At 43.4% G+C, this 19,528-nt stretch overlaps 1 protein-coding gene across 4 annotated transcripts in view; it reads right to left on the reverse strand.

The window, feature by feature from the left end:
• Positions 1–19,528, reverse strand: part of PLEKHG4 (pleckstrin homology and RhoGEF domain containing G4) — a 103,528-nt gene that overhangs the window by 46,900 nt on the left and 37,100 nt on the right. For all 4 annotated transcript variants that reach the window (XM_062586243.1, XM_062586241.1, XM_062586242.1 and 1 more), the window contains 6 exons: positions 16,280–16,403; positions 15,100–15,193; positions 10,042–10,128; positions 8,146–8,262; positions 3,531–3,629; positions 1,353–1,501 (listed from right to left, as the gene is read on the reverse strand). In XM_062586243.1, the coding sequence (XP_062442227.1) occupies positions 1,353–1,501; positions 3,531–3,629; positions 8,146–8,262; positions 10,042–10,128; positions 15,100–15,193; positions 16,280–16,403 (670 nt within the window). The remainder of the gene's footprint in view (positions 1–1,352; positions 1,502–3,530; positions 3,630–8,145; positions 8,263–10,041; positions 10,129–15,099; positions 15,194–16,279; positions 16,404–19,528) is intronic.

Below are 19,528 nucleotides of genomic sequence, written 5' to 3' on the forward strand. Positions count from 1 at the left end.
CTTATTTAAAACATTGTGTGGATTTTTACTTCTGCATCTGCTCCAAGGCTGGAAGAGGAATAATATTCTCATTTTATATATATATATTTTTGCTTCTCAGGCTGGATAGTGCCTCATATATCTGACTCCTACCATAAATACTGTCAGGCAAGGAATATAACCTGCACAGACTTAATTAAACAGAAAACATGCTACGCAGCCTTAGCATGTACTCAAACACTGTGTAGTCAAAACACTCTTGTATCCCCCATCCCTGCTCTTGCTACAGCAATCAAAGCAGTGGATTTTCCTTAAGGACTCTGCCAGATCATGTTTCAAAGTTGATCATTTCCCTGCATAAGAACACAGGTTTAACTTAAAAACAAAACAAAACACGAAAAGCATAGCATCCTCTCATCATCCTAAAACTCTCTAGTGGCTTGTTGCTTGTAGACAATGCTGCTTTTAGGAGTCTAAACAAACCAATGAAATATAACAACAAAAGAGAAGCACTATCTATGATTCTCACGTCATACTGGGGTGAAAAGGCTGTATTTTACTAATCCTGCCCAAAACTGTAGCAAGACTGCAGATGCATGGAGTCATTCCATGCTACCCTGTCACCTTCTATGTCCCTACTTGTATTCACATGCCAGCATTTATCTGATGCTTAGGCTGGAAGCTCCTGAGTGCAAGGATTGTCTTTCTACCTTGTGTTTGCATAGCACATAGCACAGAGGCCTTTCCACACTGATAGGCTTCAGGTGTTTTAACAGTACAAACATGAATTGTGCAACACCCTAGGGATTTCAAACCGATGACTTCTCTCAGCCCCAGCTTCTCACACCAATTTGGCAAAGAGGCAGTGAATATTTGTACAAATTATACCAATGCCAAGGAGATCAGAGCCTGCTAAAGCCACAAAGCACTCTTCTCAGTTAAAGTCTTTGGGAATTGCCTTACAAAAGGATTGCCATGTTAAATCACACATTGATAATGTCTCTCACCTAAACAGTCACCACTGGCATTGCCAATAAAGGCTTATGTCTTAGAAGTGCACAAAATACCCAGCCTTCTCCTCCCTACAGAACATGAGTCTGTTTTGGCTTGGAAAAGGAACTCAAATAACCATCTAAGAGAATTCACCCAGTCAGAAAAGGACAAACTTTTGGATCTGGAAAGATGCAGCAAGTAAAGAGTAAAATTAAGTAAAATATAAGAGTAAAATTCATTATGCTTTTCATCTTTACTGTTTTCAGTAAAGATCTCACTACATGAAACCGTTCTCTAGCCTACACCAAGGAAGGGTTCTCTCACAGTGCTTGCTGTTTGCTCATCTCTCTCTCTTCCTTCTTCACTCTCTAAGGGCTTACCTGTAGTCATGGGTGAGGGTGACGCAAGACTCCTCCTTCCTCAATCTGGCCAGAAGCGCTCCACCCTCTAGCTGCAGCTTGACGAGCCGTGTATCTTCAAGAACATTCTTCATCAACTGCCTGTAATTCCTCAGCAAAACAGCTGCCTCCTGGAGGGATTGCAAGAGTGAAACAAGCGGTTACTGCAATGTACAGGCAATAAGGGTACAAGCAAAAGCCCACGCCCAATCCAAAAAATACACAAACCACATCTCAGCCCTTTTGCCTTGCCTACCCCTAAGAAAGAAAGTTTGGCTCCCACAACTGTTTCTCTCAAGCCCACCAAGTCCAAAGCAATAAACAGCATTCCTTATGCTCTTGATACTTTCCCAAATATTATAAAACTGAAACTCAATTCCTATCGCTGCCCACACTCTATTTGCTGGGTAAAGTGGGAATAAGCTTTCCAGCCTTGTTTTCCAATCACAGCTATCTCCTATTGATTCTTAGAAGCTGGATCTGAGGAGCTCCACACTGTAGGACAAAGTGCATGTGAAGGGTTTGTGGATATACACACGAATGCAGAAAGGCCTAGGCAGGCCACTATCGCATCTCCTGCTCAGTGCAGAGCTGGCAGCAATTTCCTATTATGGCAGCTTCTCAAAAAGAGGGGACATAACATGTCTGCAACAACACTGAATGGTTCTTGATACTCTCCCTCTTCTTGTCCCCTTCTAAACTTTTGCAACCCTGGTGCCACAACACCGCAGCCTTACAAACACTGACTATGTTGCCATCAAACTTTATTCTACACCATTCAAGCTAATCCACTACAGCAGAGCCTGAGGCAGCTGATCAGTACCAGAGCCACTAAAGCTGCTCCCAGCTACAGACCTGTAGCATTGCTAAGGAAGCCTGGATAACCAGAAAATAAGAATTACAGAATTTCTTTCAGATGTGCCCAAAGAGAACCTGAGCCACAGAGAGGAACAGACTGATGTAGTCAGCTACACCCTCATGCCCACCTTGACGATGACTCCTGCTGCTGTTAACAGAAAGCAGCAATTGCAGAGTCACAATGACACAGTGCCTGGGACATCTGCAGAACTGCACATCAGAGAGCATGGCTTTCATCTTGCACAATTTTATGGTGTCAGAAAGCACAGGCTATTGTACAGACATCTCTATTGTTTGTTTCAGACAGGAGGTTTTTAAGTTTTAGCCATCAGCGTCCATGATTACGAGTCTTGGCAACAAGCAAGCACAGTAATTAAAGGGTCTCTGCTTTACATCCAGCCTCCCAGCACAGCATGATCTTGTCCCTCAATCTGATTGGCTCAGTTAACTGAATCACTGAACAGGTTAGTGGCAGAAGGAGAACAAATATCTGTTCTCATTTACCAATCTTTCTCTCTCCTTCACTCCCAGGAAAGCAAACTGGGAAAGATTTGTGCAGCATAATGTTATTTTTCTTAACTAAAAATCAGCATTAGCAGGAAGCTCACTTCCCCTCCTTCAGCAACAGGTTCTTCAGCCAGGTCAGCAGAAGTGGAGGAGGAAAGAAGACACACTTTCGTAAGTCTAGCACCTTCTCTAAGGCAATTTCTACCTAGAACCTCTCTGGGGCTACTGTAGATCAGTGCTCTTTGCACAGAAAAATGATTGAATCCTCATTATGTAAACATCCCTCCCTGACACAGCTAAAAATACAATTCTATTCTACACTGGCATATCCTCAGAAACTCAATTGCAGACAGCTTTCCTGTAGGGCAAGATGAAAAACAGCTGAGCTAGTTCCCTGCGCTTTGCCCTCGTTCCTGCCTGGCCATGAACTCAGCTGCTGGCTTTCTTTGGTGTTTCTATTTCCTACCAATGCTATTTTGTCTCTATTAATTACTCATCTCTCCCATCATTTCTCTCTTTTTTTTTTCTTTTCTCTCCTGTGAAGTCTTTTATGGGTCAAGAGGAGGTCTCTTGGGATGACACTGAGGGATCAGAGAACCAGCTTCTACTGCCAAGGGGCTCTACAGTGCTCTCACTTTATTTGGATTAGATTCTGTTAGTCCTGCTTCCTCAACACCTCTGCAGCGAGGCACAGTGTTCTGACTAATCAGCTTTCAAATACAAAGTTTTTTTGCAACTATCCAGCCTTCTGTTCTCTTCTGTCCCAGGTCTACATCTGACAGTAGACATGCTTACCTCAGCTCTTTCTGGTAATCTTCCAGATTCCACATTATAAATGGCTCCCTGGAGGAAGGCACAAGCACCTTGACATCCTTGTAGCAAATGTTCCAGCTTCTGTAACAGGAAAGGATCAAGGCAGAGTTTATTGTCTCAAGACTGAAGAGAAAGTTGTGTTTTCAGCTTCCAGAGGGTTAAAACAACAGATATCAAGAGAAGATCAAACATATTAATCCAAGGGTTCAGTTACACCATCCTGCATAAGAGGCTTCAAATGCATCACTCTGTACTTATAAGGCTTCTATACAGACCTTACCAAATTGCACGCTCACAGAATGTCTGAGCCATACTTTAGAAAAAGGAAATCAGTACACTTGAGATCCACATTCTTCTACTATTAGCTCTTCTTCTAGTTTTCCACTAAGATAAATTACGAGAGCTGCCTTTTGGAGGAACAAACTTTAGAACAAGTTCTTGGAATTTGCATACTTTAAATCATTCCTCTTCATATTAAGAGTAGTGTAAATTAAAGCTCAGGAATCTGGCAGGCTTCCACAGTTAGAACTAAACACCTTAAATTACCAACAAATTTAAAATCCCTTCTCTCTTCTGGGAAAAAACAAACATGTCACAGGATTTAAGAGATTACTCTTTAAGAAAGTCACCAGTTTAAGCCTAAGGAGCGTCAGACCTTCTAGTCACTGAAATCAGAGGAGGGACAAAAATCTATTCCAAAGCAGGCTCTCTTAAAAAAAAAAAAACAAAAAAAAAAACAGCTGTTTGAAGTAATTCCCAGTCTGGAATGTTGGAACAGCCCCAGTGGGCACAAATGAGTGGGCAGGATGCAGGTGAGATCACCGAGACAGGAAATAAATGTTGTTTGCCACACAGCAGTAGATCTAAAGCAGCTGAGCATGTGGGTCATTATCACACACAGCCCATCATACAAATAGGCAATTCATACAGATTGATCTCTGTGCAACCTTCCTTTGGTAATATGTTGCACGTTAAAATGTAAGAACCAGGAACAAGAGGTAGTCTGATACCATGCGCCATTTCCTTCAAGAACAATTCTTGTGCACAGACTGTGCATTTCAGCTCTCAGGCTTTTCTCAAGTCTGTCTAGAAAACTAATCCATATCCTCTTGCAAAACTTATCTGCTTCCACACTGCCAAATAAACCTAAGTAAGTCTCACATCCTATCCTAGGCACCTCAGTGAGGCTTCTGTATCTCTACTGCATCTGCAGGAGCTCACAGGATTTCTTTTAGACTTGAGTTTTTAAATCAGATTCTAACATGAGTAGAGAAAGAAGAGTTAACACTCTTCTAAGCTTAACTGCTGAAGCCTGCCACCAAAAAGGTGGTGGTAACAGTGTTACTTTAACCAGCTTCAGACGCTGTATTGTGTACCGCGCATCACTCTGGGCAGTGAAATCAGAGCTGAAGGAAGACAAAATCTTTTGGAAGCAGAAGTAATGGTTCTCTCACCCACGAGGGTGAGCAAATCAAATGCAATGTGAAGACAGCCAATTTGTGTGCAGATTTACAGAGATTTAATCCTTTCTAGTCTCAATGTGCCAAATCATGTCTCAACACAGCTTTTAAAGATTCAATAACCACATGATCCATGGGGGTAGTGCTCCCTCCACAGCACTAGTATACACAGGTGGGTAATGGGGCCACAGACACCACTTTTGTAGATTGCTAACAGTCTGCATATACCCTGCTGCATGGCCAGCAACATCTGCAATAGCCCTGCCATGAATAATTAGTGAGCGACTGGTACCGCAGCACCCTGTGCAAGGGTCATCTCTTTTATAAGTTGTGGCTGGTGCTGCAGTCACAACCCCTCTATTCCTGAGGCTCTGCCTCGGCCAGCTCAAATATTCCCAATTAGTGGAGAGCCTCCCCGCACCTTGGCCTGGCTCTAATCCACATCTGGGTAAGGTTCACTGTAGATCTCTTGACCCACGACACTCCTGGAGAAAAGCACAATAGTCAAAAAAGAAATGGGGAAGCTTTTGTTTCCTAGCCCCACATGGCCAGTTCTCAGAGAAATAAAATGTTACACTGGGCTGAACTCTCTTCTCTGTATTTTTAGCTTAAACGTTTTCTAAAGAGTACAAATTTAATGACAATTTTGATGAATACTTGAAATATAAATCAAGAAGGAAAGAAAAGTTCCTAGAAGCATCCGACCAGATTGTCAGCAACTTCAAAACTTCATACCTGCTAGGATTGTAGTTTATGGGGCGGGGGCTCTGGTGACAAAGGATACAGAGAGGGCAGAATTACTGAATGTCTTCTCTGCTTCAGCCTTCACTGCTAAGGGCAGCCCTCAAGAATCCCAGAGCCTTGAGACAAAGGAGAAAGTCTGGAGAAAGTAAGACTTTCCTTTGGTTGAGGAGGACAGGATTAGAGATCTTCTGGGCAAGCATGACGTTCACAAATCCGTGGGCCTGGGCCCAGATGGGATGCACCCACGAGTACTGAGGGAGTTGGCAGACACTGTCGCCAGGCCGCCCTCCATCATCTTTGAAAAGTCATGGAGAACTGGAGAGGTGCCTGAGGACTGGAAGAAAGCCAATGTCACTCCAGTCTTCAAGAAGGGCAAGAAGGAAGACCCAGGCAACTACAGGCTGGTCAGCCTTATCTCCATCCCTGGAAAGGAGATGGAACAGCTCATTCTGGATGTCATCTCCAGACATATGGAGGAAAAGAAGGTGATCAGGAGTAGTCAGCATGGATTCACCAAGGGGAAATCCTGCTCCACCAACCTGATAGCCTTCTATGATGGAATGCCTGGCTTGGTAGATGAGGGGAGAGCAGTGGACGTTGTGTACCTTGACTTCAGCAAGGCTTTTGACACTGTCTCCCAGAACATCCTCCTAGGCAAGCTCAGGAAGTGTGGGTTAGAGAAGTAGACAGTGAGGTGGATTGAGAACTGGCTGAAAGGCAGAGCTCAGAGCGGCATGGAGTCCAGTTGGAGGCCTGTGGCTAGTGGCGTCCCCCAGGGCTCAGTACTGGGTCCCATCTGATCAATATTTTCATCAATGACCTGGATGAAGGGACGGAGTGCCTCCTCAGCAAGTTTGCTGATGATAACAAGCTGGGAGGAGTGGCTGATACACCTGAGGGCTGTGCTGCCCTTCAGAGAGACCTGGACAGGCTGGAGAGTTGGGTGGAGAGAAACCTCATGAGATTCAACAAGGGCAAGTGCAGAGTTCTGCACCTAGGGAAAAATAACCCTAGGCACCAGTACAAGCTGGGGGCTGACCTGCTGGAGAGCAGCTCTGCGGAGAACGACCAGGGAGTGCTGGTGGATGACAAATTGACCATGAGCCAGCAATGTGCCCTTGTGGCCAGGAAGGCCAATGGTCTCCTGGGGTGCATTAGGAAGAGTGTTGCCAGCAGGTCAAGGGAGGTGATCCTGCCCCTCTACTCAGCCCTAGTGAGGCCTCATCTCGAGCACTGTGTCCAGTTCTGGGCTCCCCAGGACAAGAGAGATATGGAACTACTGGAGACAGGCAAGCGTAGGGCTATGAGGATCATCAGAGGGCTGGAGCACCTGCCCTCTGAGGAATGGCTGCAAGAGCTGGGCCTCTTCAGCCTGGGGAAGGGAAGACTGAGGGGGGATCTTATCAATGTGTGTAAGTACCTGAAGGGAAGGTGTCAAGGGGATGGGGACAAACTCTTTTCAGTTGTACCATGCAACAGGAAAAGAGGCAATGGGCAAAAACTGAACCACAGGAAGTTCTGCCTGAACATGAGGGGGAATTTCTTCACTGTGAGAGTGACAAAGCACTGGAAGAGGTTGCCCAGAGAGGCTGTGGAGTCTCCTTCTCTGGAGATATTCAAAGCCTGCCTGGATGCAACCTGTCTATGCTCTAGGTGACCCTGCTGAGCTGTGGGGTTGGACTAGATGATCTCCAGAGATCCCTTCCAACCTTAGCAATTAGCATTCTATGATTTCGCTACGGAGCTCTTTGCATACTCTGGGGAACCTGCTCCAAAAACCAGGAATCTATTCATTTTTATTATTCTCAAATGCTTGATTGTCTGTTTAGTGGCAACAAGATACTAGCATATTCTGCTGATATTAGCATAAGAATCACAGAACTACAGAATCAGTAAGGTTGGAAGGGACCTAGGTTGGAGATCACCTAGTCCAACCCCCCTGCTCAAGCAGGGTCACCTAGAGCATGTTAGACAGGGTTGCATACAGGCAGGCTTTGAATATCTCCAGAGAAGGAGACTCCACAACCTCTCTGGGCAACCTGTTCCAGTGCTAAAGAAGTCTTCTGCCCTTGAGCCTCTAAGTACACTATACCTGAACAGAAGTACCACCATACATCACAAACAAAGCAACCTGTTTCCTTCTTCTCTTCAAAATATGGTCAGACATATTTTATGAACACAGTATTATTATCGTTTTGATAACAGATACTGTCACCCATATACATGGCTGTTACAAAAACTATCACTTGTCTTATAATGCTCATGCATTCATCTGTTCATGGACTCTTCTCTCCTGCCTCAAGTCAGTAACTATGTCTTTTATTCTCTCAGACACCTAGGAACATATGACAGCCCCAAAGAGGCAATTAACAGGTGCAGCACATCCCACTTACCATGCGGAAGCTTAACCAGTCCTGGTGGCAGTAAGGGAAGGTCCCATCTAGTTCTAGAGGCAGCTGTGAACTATCTATATGCTTATGGAGGGATTTCATGGAGGTGAGAAGTTCAAACTGCACAGGAATGGAAGAAACAAAAGTATATTTGCATTAGAGAAAGACCACTGAAGAGTGGCGAAGAGAAAGGTTATCAAAAAACAGCATTTCTTTATCCATTAACCTTGCATAGAAACAAGGCACACATTTGGTGTCTATCAGCAATATGAAGGAAAAATCAGCTCAATCTCAGAGTAGCTTGTTGTACAGTTCAGTGGGTGAACCCTGAGGGAATTCAAGCTGCAACATGCTGTTTCACCAAGTGAAACATCTGTGATATAAGTCTGGCAACAATCAGACTTCTCTAGAGCAAATACCTCCTACTATAAGCAGAGCAACTCCCTCATATGCTCATACATTGTGCTGTAATTCACATTTGTTTGGACAGTTTGAAAAATTAAATCCAGCACCCAGCTTCCCTGTTTTTCTTGGAAAAACATTCTAACAGAACAGCCTCTGCCCTATCCTGAGCTCTCCAATCATCACAGTCACTGTTTGCTCACAAACGTTTCCCAGATCTTGACACAGATACTTTCCTTCTTGGAAGCTGCAGAATCTCAACAGAACATTTTATGCCCACCAGAGAAAAAGACAGGTGTTCCTGAAAGCACATGGAAACCAGTCCAGGCACCAGGAACTAAGATACAGACATTTAACCCTACACGCATCTAAGTTTCTACTTCCTTATGAAATGGAGATGTTGCTTCCAATTCCTCCCACATGCCCATGTCTTTATTAGTCTTTGCTCTATTTCCTCCTACACACTTTGGATTTGTTCAGTGCTTTTAGATAGTGTCTCCTGTAGCTCTCCCTGCATCAACATGTACCTGCACACAGCTCTGTGTGCTCTCACTTCAAATTCTTTCACATGGGAGCAAAGAGGAAATGGACTAATGGCATTTGTTATCCATTAGCCTTTTAGGGAAGCACATCGTGCACACAGCCTTCTCCAAAGCAAACACAATACTATTGACCATGTTCTCATGCACAGAAGTCAAAAGGGAGGTGCTGGCCTCTCTGAAGTCAACAGGGTTTCAGTTGGCACAGACTTAAAGTCCACTCTTGCAGCTCCTAACATTCTTCAAGCAGGAGGAGATGACTAAGATGAAGTCTGATCCTCTGTTCACTCACCACAAACAATTCAAAATTGGCTAGGGCTGAAAGTGAGCCGTAATGTTTTTCTTTCCCCTATTAGCACCTTCTATTAACCTTTCCAGACATTTTAGCTGCAAAGGCAACAACACACACAAACACACCTCCACTTCTCCCTCTTGCAGAAGTCTCTCAGCCACTTAAAGCAGCAGCTATGAGGAGAGCAAGCATGTGGGGTATGCAAAAGCCTAGGAAGCAACAAGTACCTTCACAAAATAGAGTCCAGGATTTAGCATAATGGGACCTCCTCCTGAGCAAGCGTTTTCCTCTTACTAATAGGAGGGTGTGAAAAGCATTTTAACTACTGTTAATTTGGTAGGACTCCTCAGTACAGCTATCTATTCATCCACCTACAAGAACCCTATGCCTTAAGATAAAGGCTCCAGTAGACTGATGAATTTATGGAGCACATGTTAGTGAAGGGCACAGCAACAAAGAATTACTGCGCCACTGAGATATGTTCAGCTTGCATAAACCCCATAAATACCATACCCATAAGAGACCACAAACATAAAATACAGAGCACAGCTATATTAATTTCATGCGAGAATAAATATGTATTAGTGTACATAGAAGTCACTGTTCAGAGTTAAATACAGGGCATCAGCAGCTCCTCAGCAACCTCTGCACAAATGGTTCCCTTACCTGTCCTGCTGTTGGCTTCTCCATTCGAAAAGTGAGATCTCTTTCAACTAGAAGCAAGACTCCATGAATACAATGAGGATCCATGTCCTATAGCAGAAGAGAGTATAAATCCATTACCTAGCTGCCTGGCACACTAAGAAGAATGTATCATTCATTTTAATTCAGTGCAAAAAATTGCAATTTATTCTTCAGAGGTATTTGCACAGCCTGGAAGGCAGTCACCAGCTATAGGGAAGGCTGTTCTACAGAGCACAAATGCTATGTCCTGAAGGTAATCTGTTTCAGATCAATTAGTCTTATAGTACTGAAGGAAGCAATAAAGAACCCAGGTCTTGGCTGTATTAAAAAAAAATGCCCTCTATAGAGGGAAATGTCTCAGGGGAATAAAAAAAGAAAAGAAAAAAAAAGTGAACCATGCTCAACATCCATTTTTTTTCCTGGTAATTTCCTGGACACTCCTCCTAACTGAAGGAAGTTTATTTCCCACAGTGCCAAAAACGTTGTCTTGTCTTTACTTACTGCCAACTCACAATCAAGGATTTGCATCCTGTTGCTAGTGTCTAAAAGACAGAAATTCCAAATACAAGGGATTTCTGGCAGCTGTAGTTCAAACTCCGTGATCTGGGAGCAGCTCTCCAATTATAGAAGCACTCTACAGGGAAGTGAGAAACAGGCACAGAAAGCTACAACAGGAACAGGGAAAAGTAGCAGGAAGATCCATTCTAAGGGGAGAGAGGGCTCATCAAAAACTTGATGCCTAGATCTGCATATCAAGGAGAATGCCTAGGTAAGTTGTCTTTCCACACAGTTAACTAAGAGCTATCCCATCTAAATGTCATAGGAAAGTCTTTGCCTCTGCAAAGATCTCGGAAAGAAAACTGTCAGGCAACAAATCCTTTTTGGTATTGCTCCAGCTGTAAGGAATCTGCCATGCACAGGCCATGGCACCAAGAGAGCTCTGTTGAAATACATGCTCTAACACCGTTTAAGGTTTAATATCAGATATGAGCAGTGGAGTCATAATCACTTGAGCCACTTAACCTGACACAGCAACCAGTACAGCAATTAAGAAATGATGCCAATACAAGAAGACACAATTCTACAAATGAAAGCAGCAGGAGAGTTTTCAGAGCAAAGGAGAAGATGCTTCTCTCACCTAATGCTAAAAAAGGATCCTTCTGCATGGGCAAGACTAAACCTAAACTGAAACACCTCCCAAAACAGTAAGAGGTGCTTGGTTTTCTCAAATCTGAACTAAATTTGTTTCTTCAAAACAAGCTATTCACACATTCAATGTTATTTGAACACTGATCAAAGGCCAAAAAAAAAGTATTACATAATTCCGCTGGGTTAGGTAAATACTAAAGTGCATCTGGAGAGAGGATGGAGAGAAATTATAGGTGTATCAGCAGCTCTGAATTTGTCTGCTGGGAAGTACTGAGGGATAAAGACTAGCCACAGTTTCAAGACTGGTCATGGCACTGAATATTTAATAAATTCCTTTTTTCACAACCCCTCTTCTATTCCAACAGAGTTGTGAGAGGTACAAATGTAGCAATTTGAGTGAGGAATAAAGGCAGTGATGGCGTAACACAAGGCTACAACAAGAGCCAAATGTTTGTTTGTTACTATTAAAAACAGTCTGAAAAACCATTCACAAACAAATCAGTCAGAGGAGAAGTTTAAGGTTTTCCAAACCAAGCGAAAAAAGTATTCCCAAAGCAACCAAGTATTTTCCACCATATATTTTTTCTGTAAACAGCAGAAGAGAAGTCAGTCAGTCTTATCCAGCCCTGATAGATCCATGCAAGTGGACTAAAGCAGTTCACAAGTGAGATTCAGGAGGCAGCTGGATGCTATTCCTGGAAACTTTCTGCAGCTTTTCACACAATCTCTTACTACATTTTGCTAACAAGACCAGTTACCTAGAAGCAAAGAAATAGAGTCCCACACATCTAAGTGAGCTCCTCACCTCTCCAAACAGGCCAATGTAGACAGCATAGGATAGAGGAACATCAACAGGAGCTCAGAAAGCCCAGTCGAAAGCCAACGGCCAGACTTAACAACCCTGGTACAACTTGAAGGAAGGTCTGCCAGGAATGTCCATGCAGATGTGGCAGACTCATATTACCACACTTAGTCTCATTTGAAGTGAGCACTAATAGGGTAACAGGATGTCCCTGGTCTTTAACATCAGGCCAAGGTCCTCAGTACTTTTCCTATAACAGAATATGTAAATATACCCCTTGAACAGCAAGGCTTATAAAGAAGCTTTCTGCTTTGAACTGCTAGTGTATCTCTTAGTCTTCACAGCACACTTTTCCCCACCCAATCCAACATGCAGATGCAGCAGATTACAGGATTAAGCACTTGCACTGGCATGCAAAACAAACTAGAATCTTACTCTATAAAAACTCAGGCAGAAGAAAATCCTGCAGGCATTTGTTTGCTGAAGTCCAGCCCGCACATTCCACCAGCAGTGCCCAGCCTGCTCACTGACCAAGACACTGGCCCAACACTGTTGAAAGACAAATTTCTTCTGAGCAGGCTTCACAGCTCCTGGAGCACTGAGCTATCTGGTGACAACCTGTGATGAAATCTCTCAGCAGCATTTACCTCTGCACAAATCCCTGCTGATTATGCAGCCTCCCACAGGAACAAGCATCATCCATTCTCGCAGCATGTATACCCTGTGCATTTCCCTCCGTTTCCATACAAAGCTGCCAGAGTTTCTCCTGCTCCTTCCTGAGCTAGTTCTGCTGTAGTACTTCATTCTGCCTCCCCTGCCTCTACTCCCAGTACTGTCTGGGACAGACAAAGATTTCCAGCAGTGTCCCTCTACCCGTATTCTTAAAAAGGATGGAAGAAAGCCTTGCAGAACCCAACTCCCCTTGCCCTGAGGCATACAGGATGAGAAATTATCATCAGTTCACTAGGTGACTCTAAATGAGCAACACAGTCTCAAGTGCTACAGGCAAAGCTAGCTGCAAGTACCAGAAGTTGTCTATTAGCACCTAAAAAATTCCACTCATACATTCATTCCTTAAAGGTGGAAAAGCAGAAATAGTATTTCCTCAGACTGAAAGATTCCAACGCAGAGACCTGTGGGATCAAGATCTTCACTTCCCAGAGAGGATCTACAGGGTTAACACATCTGAGAACTGTAGACAGGAAAGGACTTTGCATATTAGGTCATCTGATCCATTTCTTAGTTACTGTGAAGCAGTGCACTTCATTGTTAAGTCAAGAGGAAAGCATCCCTTCAAAACTGAATAAGTAACACTAGATCTCAACATTTAACAGATTTCACCAACACGTCCAGAGCAGGCTTCAAAAAGCCATGTAATTTAAGTCTTGTTCATGGACACAGCAGAACGGCAGACAGATGAGTTGCAGAGACGGTCCGCCAGAAATCAAGAGATACTGGGAGATGTGTCAGGAATTTCAGAAAGGACCCCAAGATGGTCTGTTCTGTAATCAAAAGACCTTGCAAGTAAAACATACTGACTATGCTTCTGCATCTACTGGCCAATGAATCTTGCTGTATTCTAGAAAGCCTATCTTGCCTAGCTGTAGTTATCATCAGTTTTCTACAGTTCTCTGTCCTCATTTCAGAGCAGATGACAAAGCTACGGTGGGACCAGAGAGGGAAATCAGTGGTAAACAATAAGGATCTCCAAAAGGCTCAGAGAAGCCAAGGGATTATCTCTGTGCATGACAATAAGCTACCTGAATAGATCTTCTTTATGGAATGTGCATAGGAGACAGGGTAAGGACCAACAACAAGCAGAGTGATTAGCCTCTGTCAGTTACTGTTACCTGGAACACATATTCAACTCTAGCAGTGCACACTCTTGTTTAGTACATTATCCCCTGTCAACTACCTGTTGCATCACCCTGATAATGAGCTGCTTGGAGCCAAAAAGACAGAATCTTACCCAGGAAGTGCAGAAAGCGTTCCCCCCCACTCCCTATCCTCCAGAGAGTAGGAAACTTAAGGCTAGAATGACTTTATTCCTGCCATGCTGTATGAGACTGAGGATTCATCTGTGGTCCAATAGTACCATGTCTCAACATGTTGCTGATTTCTAAATCATCCCACTAAGATATGGCCATGCAACCTACATGGGCAGCAAAACATTTAAAAGCTTCGGCAAACCTACTGCCATGGCATAAAATAGAAAGTGCTTGTTACCTCTGTAGCACTGAGCACCAGATTACTCCTCCACCATAGAGAATGAGTGCACTGACACAGCTCACAACTCCACCCAGCCCTGGAAAGAGGAGGGCAGACCTCTGACTCAGCCCCAAGCACATAAACCACACAGACACCATCTTCATTAAAATATTGCCCTGTTCCAGTTTGCAGAGTTTGAATCCTGAGAGACCTAAGTTCTGATTTAAAGGAACACCTGCTTAAATGAGATTAGTCATAGCTACAACCCAGCATTTCCTTTGGCTTTCTAATAGCAGCAGATGGAAGCAATCTGGGACCAGTGGCAACACAACCCACTTGCTTTCTGAGTGACTGACATGAAAAGCCTTTGACCTGAAGCAATATAGAGTTACGGCATGTCTGATTCCAATCATTTACTGACATCCACATCAACAGCTGCATGTGCTTTTCCACCTGGTATGACAAGCAGTCCTCCTCCCACTCTGCCTATTTTTCTTCTCTGCCTTTCTTCTTCTTTGTAGTGGGTAACGATCTCTGTATATTTCTTACAGCTTCTCAGTGCAGTGGACAACATCTCCCAAGCACATTATCATGGACAGCATTTAGACATGTATGGGGCTCTTCCCAGCAGAGACAAGAAAATCTGAAGGTGAGGGAGGGCTCACTCCTAACTCAGACTTGCTTGGGTTTTTCACCTTGTTTGCAGCCTGGGAAGTCCAAGTCATGCTCCCTTAATAGGGCTGGATGCATAACTCCACCTCCCAAAGACAACTGAAAGCCAGGCGGCAGATGGAGACATAAGTGGCAGATGGAGACATAACATCCAACTAAGACAACAAGCCAAAGAAACTAGTGCTCCTTTGCCCAAGATAAAGGCTCACCTGCAGTATGTTGAATGCCTTGAAGATAGCAGGAACTGGTGAACAGCGACGAGCATCCACAAGCACAGTCAAGCCCAAAGCTTGACATTCTGGTCTGCAAGGACAGAGAAAAAGAGGCCAAATTTGTCACAAGTGGACCAACGCTACTGAAACAGAATCCTCAGACATGGCAGGGTAAAAAAAACCAAACAAAAAAAACCCAAACAAAAAACATATTACGGCTTTGTAAGGACAGGCAACTAATTGGCCACCTTTTCTTAATCAAAATATAAAAATGGAAAACATCACCTGCATCGCTCAGTTTTTACTTTGCTATTTCCATCTGACTTTCCTTTTTCCATTTCCCAGGACACCTCAGTAAAGAGATGCTGATCTCCTCTCCGGGTAATCCACACAGAAAACCAGTCCTTCCTAAGTGCACTTGGAACAGCTTGGGTTTACCCACACTACTTCAAAGCAACTGCCATTCTGGACCATACCCAAAGACCTTGCCCAGTACTGGATGCTAAGAGAGAAGCATAAGAAACAATGCACAACTAACAGAAACCTTCTCATGGGTCAACTCTGCTCTCTTAAGAAATCAGTGGTTTAGAGGCTTCAAATTCACTGACAGAGAGTTAGTTTTACCTTAGTACTTTAATTATCTAAAAGTCTGTGTAGAGTGTGTGAAGAGCTGGGGCAGAGAGTCTACCACAGTGGTGCAAGAGTAGTTGTAGCGAACTCCATCCTGCAGTCTCCAAAAAAGACTGTCAGCCACATGCCAGGCCAGATTTCCTCAAGCCTCCCTCCTCTCAGCTTGGAGGTGGCCCTCCAAGACCATTTTTTAGCACTTTGTTATGACAACTACTGCATCCCACTCCCAAATCACCTTTTCTGAGCTAATGAAGAACAGCAAGAATGGTTTAGATTTATGATAATGCATGAAAACATTCAATGCATATCTAATTCTTTCACGACATGTGCACAAGGCATACACAGCACAGCCAAAATGCTTAGTGTACACAAGCCAGTTTGTCTGAGCAGAAGATTCTCACCTACACGATTTTAGGACTGTCTGGACCAGCTTCCCATGCCAGTAAAGACAGCCTGTTCCATTCACTGCCTCAGCTTCCACAACAACAAAAGACAAAGAGGAGGAGGCAGCAGCTGTCCCCTCTGTCAGACTGTGAGTATCACAAACCTGGGGATGCTGTGAAGGTACATGAGGAGGCGTACAAGCTCGTCGGTGTTGCAGTGGGGGTTTAACCAAGCTGTGCTCCTTGTTGTTATTATGGCCACTGCACGTCCTGATTTATCTCTGGTACCTGTAAAAGAAAAATGTCATAAGAGAAAGTCAGACTACCAAATTCTAGTTGCAGGCACATGTCTTGGAGACTCCTACTACCACCCTTATCACATTCCCTAAAATACCCTACAGAGCTAGAGATAGCATATGTTGCAGATCACAGTGGGCTATAAATACACTTCCAAGGCACCTGGCTGCTGCCCAAGAGTGAAGTAGCTGAGCTCTACTTGTCCTTCTCTCAGAGTGAACTTGGACTGCCCTCTTCTATGCAAAAATACATTCTTCACAAAATATGAAGCTGACTAATGATAATCCTATCATTGGCTTTTGAGAAGAGAAAGAATCTTACAGGCCCAAGACAGACAATCTCACATTTCCTTGTGTTACAATATTACGCATGATCCCATTACAACCACATACACTCTGGCTACTTCCCATTTTTTTCCTGTCCTACCCCCAGAAACAAGCTCTGTACTGCTCCAGGGCAGTCAAGGAGCAAAAGAGGTCCAGATAACACCACCATGCTATCTATATGCTGCAGGTACTGACAACAGTGACCAGGGCAAAGCATGGCCCATCTCAAAGCAGTACAGCTCAGACCCGCATGTTCTCATTCCCCTAGCCCTCCACAGGATGGTCATTTTGCTAGCTGACTGCTGTTGGACAGAGAGCATTCAGATAGGTTTGCAGAATGACATGTTAACAAGATTAAGCACATGCACTTCAGGCTGAGCCCAGCACATAACCAGACATCTCTTCCTGAGAGTAAAAACCCGTAAGCAGGATGTCCGAGTTCCTCCTTGGAGGCTACAGGGTAGGTGGCCCAGGAGCAGAATCTCACCTCCCTGCGGCTGTGAGAAGGGCAGAGATGGTGTCAGGCTTTCATTAGTTTCAGAGCTGGTTCAGTGTGCAGGGAACAGGTAAGGTACAGTATGGGCAACACAGCCGAGCTGTGATGTACTGCAGCAGGGGAAAGCCCTTTGCTTCAGTTAGCCATGAAAACTGTTTCCTGCCCTCCACTTCCCCAAACCCCAGATACAGCTTATCATGGGAATTGAGCCCACTCTAGGAGCTCCCAAAACTAAATGATATTCTGACTTTGGGCTTTAGCTATGACATGCAATGAAAGCCAAAAAGGGAAAAACACAAAAGCAATGCTTCTGGAATTATGTCCAACGTACACTCCAGATGCAAAGGACCAATAAAGAGCAGCTGGACACACCAGTTCAGAGACAGAGTTGTCTTCACCATTCAGAAAGCAGGCAAGGCCTGTGGATTTTGTCTGGTCAAGTGACCAGCATTTTGCAATCCTGCACGTCACTGTGAAGATAAGTGATCTGGATAACAGTAAGGACCACACCTCTATTGTGTGAAAAGTAATTCACACAAACAGAAGTCATTTCCTGGCATACAAATAGCATGAGAGAAAAGAAAATTCCCAGGAACAAAACAAAATCAGAGGCCTAAAGAAAGCTATGCTTTTCCATCTCATCTGTACTTTATTGGTACCAGGCAAAGTCACTGTCCTGGACTTCTTTCCCCATCCTAGGGGCAAGTATGTGAGTTGATAGCTAAAATAGATACATATGGACAGCCTGAAGCACAGAAAACTTCCCTAGTGTGATCTCAATCTGTCCCTAGGATGCGACCTGATTGAGGGCCAAAGATACAGATAGGCAAAATTTAAAAGCAGGGCTTTCTCTCTAGTAGGGATCAGAACTGTTAAACAGACTTTCTTCTGCTAACAGTAGAGTTGAAAGTTTTGGTTGTATGTGTCACTCAGCAGCAGTTTTACTACCCTTGAAGTATGGTACTCTGGACACTATACAACCAAAGACCTGTGGAGAAAATAGAAATGGTTTATTAACATACATTATGCCTTTTTTCTTTTTTTCTGATGAACCCCTTATCTTACAAAATCAATAACCAAGTTCAGTAGAAATTTTCTTACTCTGAAGCACCATCTTCTGTTCATCAGGAAGGCTGGGTACTAGCAGAACTTGATTAAAGCTCTTACTTGCATGTATTGCATGTAGGACCCTGGGAATTATCTGCTCAACTCAAAAAAGCAACTACAGCTATCAAGGCTGAGTCTCCAACAGTGGTCATTTGAACCAAATGATTCAAGAGTAGACTACACGAATGAAACACTTCTAAAAGGAAAATTTCTTCCTAATTCCATCAGTTATTAGTTTATTAATTAGTTACTATTTCCTATTCTGTATAAAATTCATCCTTCCTAATGTAATTATCATATTACTACCATGTGTAACACTAATCTTTTAACTGAATGATATGGACATTCCTTCAGGGATCTGTCCTTTTACATTTCTGCAGGCAATCCTCATGCATGAGAAAAGTTGTTAATCAGTCCAATACTGCTTCTATAGAAAATGTTATTTCTCCCTTAGACCAAAGTTCCCTTGGAAGTGGCATAAAACCAAACCTTGTTTCTTCAATGCATTTCACAAGTGCCCATCACGCGAGATGCCTCCCACACCCATACTCAAATGCATTTGACTTGTTTAACACTTGTCACAGATTCCAATTTTAAAGTCCAAAGGAACCACTAAAATATTAGATCATCTAGTCAGGCCTCTTATGTAGCAAGGGCAGTAAGTTTCCTATAATGACGCCTCTCTCAAAATCAGTAATTTGTCTGGCTGAGGTATGCACCATAAAAACATCCAGTCTGATCAGCAGACCAGGAGATTAAAAATCCTCCTCTAGAATTTCTATTAACAATTTATCTACCAATGCAAAGTTATATATTTGAACGTATCAGAACTTACCTCTACACTTGGTTTCCCATTCCACCTTTTCCCAGAATACAGAAAAAGTCTCTTATTCAGTCTTTTATTTTCATAATTATGAGGTCTTTCACCTCATTCTCAATCATATTTCTAATAAGATAAACAAACCTTCAAGTCTCTCATATAAGGCATTCACTTCAGCTGCACGAAAGTGTTGTTGCCCTCTTCTGTACCACCTCCAGTTTTCACCATTTTCTTTCAGAATAAAGACATTAGAAGAAAACGAGGACTGAAGAAAACACTGTTCTGAACAGCCCAAAGTACTTGAGAGGTTTCACCAACAAGTACACAGAGGTAAAATCACATTCTTAATCTAACTAGTCATTCCCTC

The sequence above is a fragment of the Rhea pennata genome, chromosome 13, assembly GCF_028389875.1.
Source record: "Rhea pennata isolate bPtePen1 chromosome 13, bPtePen1.pri, whole genome shotgun sequence".
Lineage (NCBI taxonomy): Eukaryota > Metazoa > Chordata > Aves > Rheiformes > Rheidae > Rhea > Rhea pennata.